Raw genomic sequence first — 14,430 nt, 5'->3', positions numbered from 1 at the left:
TTAACATGCAAAAGTCGCACAAAATTCTGAGCCCAGGTACGTTCACTCCAGAGTAAATATACTATCTGATCAATAGTATCCGGACATCAATTAGTGGACATTAATATAGAGTGTGTCTCCCCATCTCCTTTACGACAGGTTGAACTCTGTTGGATACATTTTTAGTAAGCTGTCTGAAGTCTGTGGAGCAATGGCAGCCCATTCTTCCTCACTAGCGGAAACCAGAGAAGCTAGTGATGTTAGGTGCTGGGACCTGGAGCGAAGTCGAAGTTCTAAGTCTTCCCAAAAGTCTTCCATTTGGTTCAGGTCGGGACACTGGACAGGCCAATTCATTACAGAAATGTTAACATTCACAAACCACTGCCTCTCAGTTGCTGATTTATGACAAGGTGCACTGAGATGCTGGTACACTCTTCGGCTCCGAACTGTTTCTCTACTGTACACAGTACACAAAGCTGGCAAATGTGTTCAGATCCGTCCTCATTCAGCGTTTTCTTAAGTGCAATAAGAATACTAACTGTAACCACGAAGAAAACCCACACAGCAATACTACCTCCTCAGTACTTTGTCTCTACGCATGATGGCAGGTGACGTTCTCCAGGCATTCGCCAAACTCAGCTCTTTCCATCAGATTACCACGGAGTATAGCGCGAGTCACCACTCGTCTCCAGTCATCCACCGTCCAGTGCAGTTGCTTTTTACGCCACCTCAAGCGTAGCTTAACATTGAGTACAAAAATGTGTAGCTTGCGAGGAGTTGTTCGTCCATTGTACCCGGTTCTTTTTAACCCCGCACGTTCAATCATTGTGCTAGCTAGACTGACTGTAGCACTATGGAACTCACGACCGATTTCTTCCACTTATTTCATGTGATTTTTTACAACCACCCTTTGCAATGTTCGACGGTCCCAGTCCGTTTCCAATTCACAATCACATCACTAACAGTCGACTTGGACCCCTGTCCGTTTCCTTTTCACAATCACTTTACTAATAGTCGACTTGGGCAGCTTTATAAGGACTGAAAAATCCTTCATGGATTTGTTACACAGTTGACACTGAATGACTAGTCGACGTTCGAAGCCTCTGAGCTCTCTTATTTCTTTGCTGACAACACCTTAGTCCCCACCTCGTTTTAAATTGATACTTCCACTTCTCGTGACATCTAGCGATCAATTCCGCATTATACAGTGATGTCCGGGTACTTTTCATCAGATAGTGTATGGCTATATGCCAACGCCCTTGCTGCAGTGGTAACACCGACTCCTGTCAGATCACCGACGTTAAGCGATGCCGGGCTTGACTAGAACTTGGTTAGGTGACCGTACGGGCTGCCGAGGGCTGTTGGGGTGCACTCAGCCCCTGTGAGGCCAAGTGAGGAGCTACTTGACTGAGAAGTAGAGTCTCCGGTCACGAAGCCTGACAACGGCCGTGAGAGCGGTGTGCGGACCACGTGCCCCTTCAGATCCGCATCCAGTGACGTCTATTGACTGAAGATGACACGACAGTCGGTCAGTACAGTTGGGCCTTCGTGGGCCTGTTCGGAAGGAGTTAAGTTTGGTTTAGTTACAATGTATCGTTATATAATAGCGCCCCTTTTCTACCTTTCAGCAAGCTAACGCTTTGACGACGTTATGTGTTGCTCAGAGTGCCCTGCTTCACAACACGCATGTGTTAAGTAATGCCATTTGTTGTGCCATTCGGTTACAGGAGAGAGGCGTCAGCGGAAGGGGTTACTCACTCGTAGCGACTGCTTTTGGGGTAGTAGGGAGACAGCTTCAGCACCGAGCGTAGAGCGGGGACGTCCGTCACGTCGAAAGCGTTGTCGGCGTCGCCCTCCAGGTACGGGTCTAAGTAGACTGGAACATTACAGAGCGGCAGCTGAGTCACTCCAGTCTCATGACACAACGCAAAAGTTTTAAGCAACAGAGCAAGTAGACTCTAGTAATGGAACTGTTATTGATACTCTGCACTCTAGAACACTGAGGAAGAAAATGAATTGTTGAAAATAATAGATTTGGAACTAACCCAACCATACCGCGGAAAACAGTACAAATAAGATAGCAGTTAAACGGCACAGAACAGATGAGCAATACAGCAGCATATCTTTTGCAGGTATCTACAGTTTCCAGTTACACACTGTCCATAAGTAACCATAATTTTCGGAAAATCTCATCCCTTTGTAACGACACAGTTATTTCAAGACAGTAACATGCACTTAAAGGCACTCACTTGCGGAACATAATTTTCAAAGCATTATTTTCATTTCTAGGTTTCTTTAATTTCAGTCATAAAACGATACGAAATATTTCAAAGTATGTATCACTGTTCTGAGACTGTCATCAGCATCGCCATCTGTTAGTAGCCTAAGGATCTGTTTGCATAAATATCGTCATTTCTGTCTGTGTACTTTAGTGTTTGCAGTCAATATTTATTGTTTGTGTAATCAATTACTTTAAACTGTACTGAAAGGTAGAAAGTGTATTAAAAAGAAACAAAGTGTGTAAAACATTTATTGTCCTTGTACGAGAAAGCTAAGCAGAGACTTCCTTTATCGTAATAACTTTGACAGTATTAGTCTGTGTTTGTTAGTGTGAGCGATCTGTGATTATCAGCGCAATACATACGGAGGAATATGTGCTACGCCGTCCGTCGATGCTTTTATGCTCCGGTCATACTTCGCCTTGTGTTCTTTTAATTGTCCCAGTGTGTGGTTTTTTGTGTGCGCAACTTTTTTACGTTTTTTATCTCCATTTTACAGTCGCCCCTTTTTGTCTATTGTCTTCCATAATGTTGCCCCCGTTTTTTATATCTATGTCCACCGTATTTTCTCCTTTATGTTATTTTTAAATGTCTTCTATTGTATGTTCTATGTCTTTCGGCTGAAGAGCAGCGCATATGCTACTGCCAGCCCACCCCGATGGGGAATTGAAATACAATAAAGAAGAAGAGAAAAAAAACGAGGAAGGATATGTAAATTATTTACCTGCCACTGAGGAGCGACGTCACAGCATCAGTCGAAGTAGGTGATGTTTACTTTAAAGTGAAGTTTCTCACTAACGGTATAAGTTCACATTCTGAAACTAAAGGAGTAAATACAGTGTAAACTTTTTTCAACTACTACTACTACTACGTGGTCAGGCCCAGTGGACCGCACGCATCTGCAAGTTTCCTCTTCCACTGTATTCTGTCCATTGCTGCTATCCGCCATTCGTCCACATCTATTGACACTTGGTTTAAATCTTCATGGAGTCCATCCCTCCAACGCTTCTTGAGTCTCCCTGGCGGTCTCTTTCCTGTAGGTGTGAAATCCAGGAGCTTCCAAGGCCATCTGTGATCCTTCATCAACACCCTTCATTAAAGTTATTTCAGTACTTAAAAAGTTTCATTAGGGCATGCTGTTTCCGCAACTGCAGTAAATTATTCAGTTTAGGAACTGCACTGTATTATTTATACAGTATGTATACGAGTAGCTATAGTGATTAGTCCATGGATAGAATTTTAATGTACGTGCATGATGATGTGAATGATCCCCATTCCTGTAGTTATACGTTACCAGACAATTATCTGATCCTATGATTCGATGTAACACGTTATTATCTCCTCATGTCAACCTTCCATGTGTCATAGCTGTTTTGATTTGTGGTAATTACCAAGTCTCAGTACGTAAACATAAAAGTGGAATAGTAATACCGAATGTACTGAATTTTAGTTATAATTAGGTATCGGGTAGTCCGATATCTTCACGGTCATATTTTCAATGAATTAATATCTTCTACAGTAAATTCCGACGGCCGCATTATACCGCCGACTAGGTGCAGCTGTAAGTTTGCGGTCCTATACAAGCGTAGCTAGGGAAGGACTCTAAGAAAAGTAAAGTCGTATGTCACTGTTGACTGGAAGAACACGAAGGACAGTTTCAGCTCCATAACTGGGAAGGTTTCTCGGTCCTTCGCGCATTACAGCGACTTTCCTTCACGAAGTGTGAGAATTGTGTGTTTAAGTGTATCTGGTAAGTGTGGGTGACTGCAAGGGTGTGTGTAGTGTGGTGTCATGTTTGTGCCGGACGATGATGACGCATGGGAGAGGGTGAAACTGATGTTGTGACGTATCCTCCTCCTCGGATATCAGCAAGGGGACCCATCTTGACGTCCCCTTCCGACGGACAGATCATCAACAGTGCCACATGCTTTCCTGTACGCTCGTAGACATTTAATTGCAGGAGACTCGAGAATGTTTATGCACTGTGTTCAGAAAGTATAAAGCGAATCCTGATCAAAGAATGAAACGTAATCTCGAGGCATCGACATGTTACACATTTATTAAAATGACACAAAGACAACTATTTGCCTTATTTGCTTCTATTTTCCAATAACGTGAAGTAGTATTACTTTAATGCCTATATTTGTGCATCTTATTTACTTATCACCAAGATCTCTACGTGACAGTTCATGCAGTTCAGTTGCCTGGCAGAAGTTTTTCGTCACAAGTGGTAACCCACACCCCCTACGTTGTGCGCTTTTCAATGACCTTCCCTAAATTATGTGCCTGTCTACGTTAGAGACAGCAGGCTGCCTCTCAAAGGAAACAAAACTCGCCCTGCGGGTCCAGTTTTGGAAAACACCTGTTGTGAGTTGGTAAACAAGTCTTTAGTTGCTTATGGACCTATGTTATAACAAACTCTCACAATCGAGAAATATTCGAGTACAGGACACACAAGCTGTGTTTTGTTCCCTTTCAAAGGGGGCTTGCAGCCTCTCATCTAACATCGGAGTAGATTTGCGGCAGTGTTTTAACATACTAATGTGAGTAAAAGACTGGTTTGGTGCAGCTCTCCATGCTACTCTATCCTGTGTAAGTCTCATCTCCGAGTAACTACTGCAGCCTACAGCCTTCGGAGTCTGTTTAATGTATTCATCTCTTGGTCTCCCTCTACGATTTTCACCTCAAACATTCTGTCGAAAATGCATACCTTAAGAGCTACGAGCAATTTTTCATCTTCGATATTGTGAAAAAAACCTCTTCTGCTGCAAGTTTTTTGCTTTCCTTATTTGGGAGCTGATAGTATGGACTAAAACAAGAAAAAAGGTCCAGTAAACAAGTGCTCTAAAATGCATTCCTTAAGCACTTGTTCATCTTTGCTACTTTGAAACACAACTCTTCTAATGATCATATTCTCGTGACGTTTACGGTATGCGTTTTAGAGCACATGTTTGCTGGACATTTTTTCTTATTTTGATCCGTACTACCACTTCCCAAAATATGGAAAGCAAAGAACTTGCAGTAGAAGAGATTTGTTTCACAGTGTCATAGATGAAAAATCGCTCGTAGCTCTTAAGGTATGCATTTTCGACCCTATATTTACTGAGACTTTTTTGCTCCCGGTATTGTGTATACTTCCAACTGTATGCGTTTACGCCATTGTACAGATGTCATACATATTGCATTTTGAAGAGAAACTCTAAAATTTTTTTACAAACATTCGGTATGTAAACCATGAGTGACCTGGCAGACGTCAATACGGTAATCGAATTCTTGCCATATCTGTCCCAGCATGGGATCGCCGACTGCGGCAGTCGCTTTCCGTATTCTCTCCAAGAGCTCTGCTTCATCACGTGGTAGAAACGGTACATACACGAGATGTTTAATGTGTCCCCACAAAAAAAGTCATACGGAGTGAGATCTGGTGATCGGGGGAGGCCATATCATGAAACAGCCGTCCCCTTCTGTAGCACGGCCGATCCATCGAAGCAGCAGCTCCGTGTTCAGGTCCCCACGAACTTCACGATAAAAATGGAGTGGAGCCCCATCCTGTGGAAAGATGGGCGGAGGGTCCGATTGCATTTCAGGCATCAGCCACTGCTGCAACATGTCCAAATAGGACAGTGCTCTCGGCGAAGAAGAATGACCCGCACAGTTTTCGACGTGACAAGGCACAAAAAACATTTACCTTCGGGGAATTATGCTCAGATTCAGCGCATTCGTGTGGATCTTTTGTATCCCCAATTCGACAATTGTACCTGTTCACTTTCCCATTAGTGTGAAAAGTGGCTTCGTTGCTAAAAATTAAGCAATCAACAATGCCATCCCCATCCTCATTCAACTTTTGGAACTGCAAACAAAACTCAAAACGCTTGTTTTTGTCGTCGTCACTGAGCTTCTGCACTAGCTCCAATTTGAATGATTTAATAGACAGCTTCTGTCGCAGGACTTTCCACCCTGTCATTGGAGCCATTTCGAGTTCACAAGATGCACGACGCACCGATTTCTTTGGACTTCTTATGAATGTCTCTTGTATGCGCTCCACATTCACTTCACTCACACTGGGACGTCCGCTTCAATTTACCGGGCACAGGCTACCTGTCTTAATGAATTTGTTGTGCCAGTGTTAAATGGCCTTCCTTGTTGGTGGCTTCTTACCGCACTTGTTTCTAAACTTTCGTTGAACAGCTGTAGCACACTTGTTTTTGTCGAACTCCAACACACAGAAAGCTCGCTCCGCATCAGAACTCGACATGTTCGCGACTAGTGCTGACTATGGGCAAATTAACAAACTACCTTGTGGCGGTATACATGAAAAAAACTTCCAGTGTTTCTCTTCAAAATGACATATGTATAATATCAGTCCAATGTTTGGTTCTTGTGCAATAAATAAATGGAAGTGTTAACTTCGGTATCTATGAGGATAGTTTCACAAATTTGGTAAAAAAAAAGAACAATGTTTGTTTCGTAAACAACTGACCTCACTTCTCAACATAGTCTCCTTTGAGGTAAATACAATTGGCCAGTGTTCCTCCAGCTTTTTCATCCCATCGGAAAAATAGGTTCTGTCAAACTGCAAAAAGCTTGTTGAACGCAACTATTAATTCCTCATTTGATGAAAATTTCTTCCCAGAAAGCCATAGTTTCATATCAGGAAACAAGGCGAAGGTACTTGGGGCTAAGTCTGGTGAATAGGGTGGATGGGGAACCAATTTAAAGCCCATTTCGTGCACATTTGCCATCGTTACTGCTGATGACGGGATGGTTAATTATCCTGCTGATGCAGCATTTTTCGCATGCCGACTTTCGTCTCTTTTCAGCCAACGCAAGGTTCAAACTATACAGAAATGAAGCATAATAGGGTTAAGTTATGATTCTGTCTATTTTCAAGCAATCCGTGGGGATTTTCCTTGGAAATCCGAAACAACAGTGGCCATCACTTTACCAGCTGAGAAAAGTTCTTTAACGTCATCAGTGCATTTTCACCACCGTTGTCCTTTACTTAGACTGCCGTTTTGACTCTGGTTTGTAATGATGGATCCACATTTCATCAACAATCATAAATCGGCACAAAAAGTCTTGCAAACCGCGACTAAACATCGCCGGACATTGCGACTGAACATTGCTGGATGCACTTTTGGTCTGCTGTGAGCAATGCGGCACCCACCTTCCACTCAGCTTCTACATAGACAATTCTCAGTGCAGGAGATTATGCACTCATTCCTTTGAGCTGTCTACAGTCTCAGAAATCTCATGAAGTTTTATTCGGAAATCCTGCATTACCATATCACGGATTTTGTCAAGGTTTCCTTTGTGGTGACCTCAATGGGACGGCTGGAACAGTCTCTTCGGTGCTTGTCTGACCGCATTTAAATTCATTGGTCTAAACGTAAATGGTCTTCAATGATGGTGCAGAGTCCGCGTGAACTACATCCGATTCTGTTTTGATTTGTGTGGCAGTCCAAATCTTCAAATGAAAATGTTTAATACCTGCACGACTGGATTTTCTCCATTTTCAGTCGCCGTCGACACACTGACCAATTCAGGCGACAGGCAGCAATGAACTGTGTGCTGTAGATTGATGAAATTTCTTAGACAATCCTTCGAATAATCACGGTTACCAACAACGAAGGCGCAACGAAACTGTTCATATTGCTTTCGTGGAAATTTATCAGACCTATCAAACTACCCTTTTAATTGAGGTAGATCGTATTTGCTGATGAAGAGCACACATAAATGAAACAATTATATAGTCTCCTTTATAAAATATGTGTACCTGTCAGCGCTACGATAAACCGTAGATTCCCCTCTAATCACCAAAAAAGGAGTTCTGGTAGGTGACTTAAGTATGTATTGAATGAATTCTTGCGGGGGAGTCATAATACGGAAAAACTAGCAAAATTTTTCCCGACGCGAGTGAAACACTCCTTTGACGCATTATTATTACGATGATTGTCAATACTATTACTGACTGAAGAAAATAGAACAGTAGAACAAGGGATGAGCTCTTCCAGGAAGTAAGGTATTACATGGACTATTTATTAAACGTTGCTAATGCTGCCACGGTGCTAATTATTCCAGAAAATTTGAATGTCAGGGATAAAAGATGCTTGTACCATCAACAAGTGGATCTAATTGTCATATAGGAAGTGTGCACGGGGGAAATGACTAGAGTGGTGGAATTGAAACTGTTCCGACGTAACATCAAGTGCCGGCACGTCAGCCAATACTACGCTGACTAGGACCACATCACGACAGGAGCGGCCCCTATACGAAGAGAATATAAGCGGCGTTCCGCGTTAGCCGCGGCCGCACTAGAAGACGAGCCGTGACTTGTGAACAGTATTATGTGCTTGCATGGAAATAGTATATGTCGAAGGACATTATTTGCATGTGCCATTTGCATGCGACACCTCAATGTAACTCCGCTAAGTTAAATATTGTCAATTCAGTTTACTGTAATAAACTCCATTGATACGATTTGCTTGAATTGCTGTCTAGTTATCCGAGAAAACAGCTTTCTAGGCACTCTGTATTCGACGAGTGGGCCGGAAACGACAGAAACAAGACATCATGGGAAGACAGTTATGACATGCCACTTTGCGAAGAAAAATGGTTTGTGCGAAATACTGGTTTGTCTTCTGTAGGGTAAAAGCGAACGCAAAATCCTGCAAAGCATCGTTCCGTCATTTTATTAAAAATTTTCCTTATAGAGGTACGATTGTAATAGATCTAGCCCTGTATCACACAATTATAAATTTGTCTATGAAATACATTATTCTATGGTTGGTGTTCAGTGGTATGGAGGTCCCATATAATGCCTACTCTTATGCCAAATTTACCATGCCAGCGCCAGCAGCTCGTGGACTTGTGGCTAACATTGCTGACTCTCTCGATCATGGGTCGCTGGCTTCGATTCCAGACACAGCTCGAGATTTTCTCCATTCGGGACTGGTTTTGTGCGTTGTCTGTCATCATGAGCTCGTCGCCGCGCAAGTCACCGAAGTGGCGTCGAATAAAAAGACTTGCATCCAGGTGACTGAACTCCTCACAAGGGGACTGCCAGTCAAAAAGGCCATACACACATTTCGCTACATTTTTTTCAAGATCAAGTATAATGCACCATGTGGGACAGGACAATGCGCGTATCTTACTGCGAATTCAACGTCACTGAAGTTATTTGGTGACGTTAAAAACTAATTAACGAAGGAGAAAGAGATCTGAAAGGTACTGTACCACTCAGCTATGCAAAATGTTCCCCAAAAGTGGCTGGGGATGCTCTGTGAGCTATATGCACAAAGTATACAATGCTTATGCTGTGTCTTGACATGCGAACATAGTCATTACTACTTCAAGTAGACGCGTGCGAGTACCGAGACAACAGACTGCAGAAAAAGAGATTAAGTTTTTTTTAATTTGTCAATCTGACTCACAAAATTTAATTTCATTCAGTTGCTGATGTCACAGCAGTAGTAGCCGTTACAGTCACATAAAATAGTGAATCATTCACTTACCGCCGTGGTTATAAAAGTTTATTTATCACCTCGAAAAAATCAAACTGCGATCGTGAAGCTTCGCTGGCGGCGTTGATCCTTCTCTACAAAATTAATCCTGCAGTGCGAGACACTTTCCCCAACTATGAATGGTTTTAAAAGTAATTTTTGGATGAATAAACTTCACCACCACCAACAACAACAATAACAACAACAACAACTACTACTACTACTACTACTACTATCTTTACTGCTACTACAAGTTTATGTGCATTCTCAAAATTCTGAACTTATACACTTTGTTTTAAATTTTCGTCTGTGGGATGAAAAGGTCACTCCAAGCTTTATAGGTACCACAATAATGGAATGAGGCTTCCTTCAGACTTTTAATTATCTTTCCTTGCATTTAAAAGCAAGTTTTCGGTAATACGACGATGAACTTCGTGGTTCGGCTTCGTTTCTTTGGTAATGTTTACAGGGATTGGAAAAAAATACGGAAACACCAAAAACACAACACATTACCATGCCCAAAACGGTGCGGGAAACACTTTGGCTTCGATACAGCTTTCGGGCATCTCGGAATGGATAACTACAGGTCGTGTTCGGTTTTCAAGGGAATGTTATGCCATTCTTCTTGTAAAGTAGTGGCAAGTTCAGGTAACAATGATAGAGGTGGATAGCTATCACTTACCCTTCTCTACAAACTAGACCACAAAGGCTCAAAAGCACTGAGATCTGGTGGCTGAAGTGGCCAGGAGAGATGCAACAATTAATCCTCGTGCTCACTTAACCAGGCCTGGATGACAGCGGCCCTGTCGTCTTGGAGCACATCATCACCACTGCGGAACAAACCTTGTTCCATGGGATGAACCAAATCAGACAAACTGGCCATATAATCCTTGACTGTAATGCAACCATGTAGAGCACGAATGGGGCCTGTGGAATATCTCGATATGGCTACCCAAATCATCACCGAACCCCCACCGCCCCCTTCTCCCCCTCTCCAGCCCTTTTATGTTTCACTACTGGAACGCAGCTTGTGCAAGAAGTTGGAAACAGCGTGCACCAACACTAATCCGACAAACGACTTTCTTCCATTGCTTCAAAGTTCAGGCTTTATGGCTTCGGCATTGCGCTTTCCTGCTACGGGCATCTGAGTGGTTTGCAATGCTAGCTCACCCTGCAATTCCCTGCTTCTGACAGTTCCTTCGTGTTGTCTTGATGCTGACAGGGAATGCGACTGCGACATTCAGTTCTGCAATGAATTTTCCAGTTGCAGTCGTTTTACTTTTAGTCCCAATCCTTTTCAATGACGAATCGTCAAGATATCTCAAAACACACTTTTTACGCGTTTTGATGTGGCGGATGTTGTTTTTCCACTTTCTTTGTATGCGGTATAAATATGCGATACGGTGCCCCTTGAAACATCAAACACTTCGCTTTCCTTGGTCACAGACGCACCAACTATACAATCACCAACAATTTGCCCACATTAGAAGTCACTTAGCTCCGACATAATGCACTCACAACACTGTTCTGACCGTTAATGACGCTTGCAACATACTGAGGACAAAGCATAGGTACCGTTCGTGGTCAAATACAACAGCGCAACCTATAGGCTTGGCTAGCATCTGCATTTATAGTCAAGCAAGTATTTCTCGCAGTTTTCCGTATTTTTGTCCAGTCCATGTATATGCTTCCCGTTTCATTGCTGATGCACAGAGTGTAATTGAGAAACTGAGGACATGAGATGTGGCAGGTCTCAGCGTATGCTTTGCAAACGTATCATTACTTACCTCTGTGCAACACGTTAAGCTTCTTGCTAGGGTCATATATCTCATCGTCCACAGAGATGACGATGTAGTCACCAGAGTCGAGAAGATGACGACGCTGCAGGCATTTGACGAAGTCCATTAGCGCCATGTGCTTTCCAACGAAGACGTACACTGTCAACATAAGACGAGGCACTGTACACTTCAAGCTGACTCACTATTTACGCACTAGCCTAATAAAGAGGTCTGCTCATCTACAGTAATGTTCAGAGGTTCACACATTTCGTCCCTTAAACTTTCGCTGATATGTCACACTAGAAACAAAGAGAAATTAAGAAATACACTGCCTGATAAAACAGTGATTCAGCTTGAAGACACTGTCAGATGTCTATTGTATTGTATGTTAACCGGGGACCTTGAAACGACGGAGAGGCTCCGTTCCCGCCGCAGCCGCAGTGTTCCACAACCCCACGATGACTACCGCAGTCCACTTCATCTCTCCGCCGCCCCACACCGAACCCAGGGTTATTGTGCGGTTCGGCCTCCGGTGGATCCCCCCAGGGAATGTCTCATACCAGACGCGTGTAACCTCTATGTTTGTGTGGTAGAGTAATGGTGGTGTTCGCGAACGTGGAGAACTTGTTTGCGCAGCAATCACCAACATAGTGTAGCCGAGGCGGAATAAGGGGAACGAGCCCGCATTCGCCGAGCTAGATGGAAAATCGCCTAAAGACAATCCACAGACTGGCCGGCTCACCGGACCTCGATACAAGTTCTCTGGGCGGATTCGTGCCGGGGACCAGGCGATCCTTCCCACCGCGGAAAGCCGTGCGTTGGACCGGTCGGCTAACCGGGCGGGCGTCGGATGTCTGTATGACTTGGTAAACGTCGGTGGTTATGTAAACGACTAAAGCTTCAATTCTCAGTAGCAGGTAGGACGGTCACCAGAATGAATTAGTGTTGTTCGTGTTTAGTGCTGTTTCAGCTCTGGTAGGATTCATAAGGGCCGTGAACAGAGTCGGTTATTCGGTGATCATTGTGAAGGGCATGAGGATGCCAAGTACTCGTGTGAGACAGCTTTAGAAAGGGACCTCATTGTGGGTCTCCATATCTCCGATTGCTCGAATTGTGCAGTAGTCACATTTGTTGGGCATTTGGATATGACACTAGCGCCATATTTGACTGCATAGGAACGTAAAGATAAGAATACCACCGTCAAGGTTACAGACGATCCTGTCTGTCCACCACAATGGAGGACCGCCGTATTGCGCACCAAACGTATCGTAACCCATTTACATCTGCTCGACCGTCCGAGAACAAGTAATGGACTTCGTGCAACGTTCTGTGCCATTCCGTAGCATTGGCGGAAACTAGCAGCTGAACTACAGAATTACTGTCCATGTAAGACCTACCGCTAACAGCACAAGACAAACGGCTGCGCCTCCTGGGATTAGCCGAGCGATCTCAGGCGCTGCAATCATGGACAGTGCGGCTGGTCCCGGCGGAGGTTCGAGTCCTCCCTCGGGCATGGGTGTGTGTGTTTGTCCTTAGGATAATTTAGGTGAAATAGTGTGTAAGCTTAGGGACTGATGGCCTTAGCAGTTAAGTCCCGTAAGATTTCACACATATTTGAACATTTCTGAACAAACGACTGCGTTTGGAGTAGTGCCTCGACCAAGAACAGTGGACTACTTGTGAACAGCATCGCACTGTGTTCACCGATGAATCGCGGTTTTTCACTACCTCGGATGACCATCATCGGAGAGTATGATGGCGGCCTGGGGGGGGGGGGGGGGTCACGTTCTTCCAGTGTTTTGGAGACACACAGCGGGATTACTTCAGGCGTCATGATGTGGGGAGCCATCGGCTAGGATTTTGGGTCACGGCTGGTTGGGACTGAGGGAACTCCGGTGGCACAATGGTACATCACGGACACCCTGCGACCTCATGTGTTACCTCTCACGCGTAAGTATCGTGGTGCATTTTTTCGGCAGCATAATGCTCGTCCACACATCACACGTATCTATATAAACTGTCAGTGTTATGTTGAGGGACTCTCGTTGCCAGCAATATCCCCTCATATGTCCCTGATAAGGTGTGGAAGCAGCTCAGACATCAACGTCCTAGTGCCAGTGTCCAGCATATCAAGGACCAATTACAGCAGTTGTGGACCATATTGCCTCAGCGTGGGATAAGACTTATGACACACTTCCCCACCGAATCAGTGCAAGCAACTGTCAGACGGGATGCAACTTCATACTGATAACTGCATTCGTCCTGCCAAGTTCTTTGTAAATGTGACTCGATTTCGAAATCGCTGAAATAACAACGCATGACCTCTGAACCCGTGAAGTTTTATTTCGCTTCCTCTTTCCCATCTGGGTGCTTCACTTGTTTTGCTAGGCAGTGTACTAGTTCCTACGCTCCGCGACCGCTGTCATTGACAGTAAAATCTTCTATGTAGTTAGGCTATGTCAAATTCCTCTTCAGACTTGTATAATGCTTGACGTTTCTAGCTCTATGCTGCGATCTTCTTCAGGATTCTTCTGGTGTCCCCAGGAGACTGATCACTGTCTAAAAACATTGTTGTGTCCACGTATAAAAGCGTTTTACAACTGAACGCAACACTCTTTTTAGATAGTGATCAGTCTCCTGGGGACACCAGAATACTCCTGAAGAAGATCCAGCATTTGGATTGAAACATCGAGTATTCTGCACGTTTGAAAGGACATATGACTAAGATTTTATATTTATAAGAAATATTGCTATGGGAATGATGACTATTTTGGTATATCAAAGACATATCTCACGAATTGGGAGGCAATCGAGTTGATATATGAACCTTCGCGGCTGTGTATGCTATAGATTTTGGCACATTAGGAATTATCTTCGATCCGTGATTCCTCC

At 43.8% G+C, this 14,430-nt stretch overlaps 1 protein-coding gene across 1 annotated transcript in view; it reads right to left on the bottom strand.

Moving 5' to 3' along the window:
- The window catches only part of LOC126456431 (guanylate cyclase 32E-like), a 566,897-nt gene that overhangs the window by 354,638 nt on the left and 197,829 nt on the right, over positions 1 to 14,430 (bottom strand). The window contains exons 5-6 of the mRNA XM_050092180.1: positions 11,548 to 11,697; positions 1,738 to 1,855 (exon numbers count right to left, since the gene is read on the bottom strand). Of these exons, the coding sequence (XP_049948137.1) occupies positions 1,738 to 1,855; positions 11,548 to 11,697 (268 nt within the window). The remainder of the gene's footprint in view (positions 1 to 1,737; positions 1,856 to 11,547; positions 11,698 to 14,430) is intronic.

This window comes from Schistocerca serialis, chromosome 2 (assembly GCF_023864345.2).
Source record: "Schistocerca serialis cubense isolate TAMUIC-IGC-003099 chromosome 2, iqSchSeri2.2, whole genome shotgun sequence".
Classification (NCBI taxonomy): Eukaryota; Metazoa; Arthropoda; class Insecta; order Orthoptera; family Acrididae; genus Schistocerca; species Schistocerca serialis.
The sequence above is the reverse complement of the archived record's forward strand: the minus strand, read 5'-3'. Positions and strand labels throughout refer to the sequence as shown.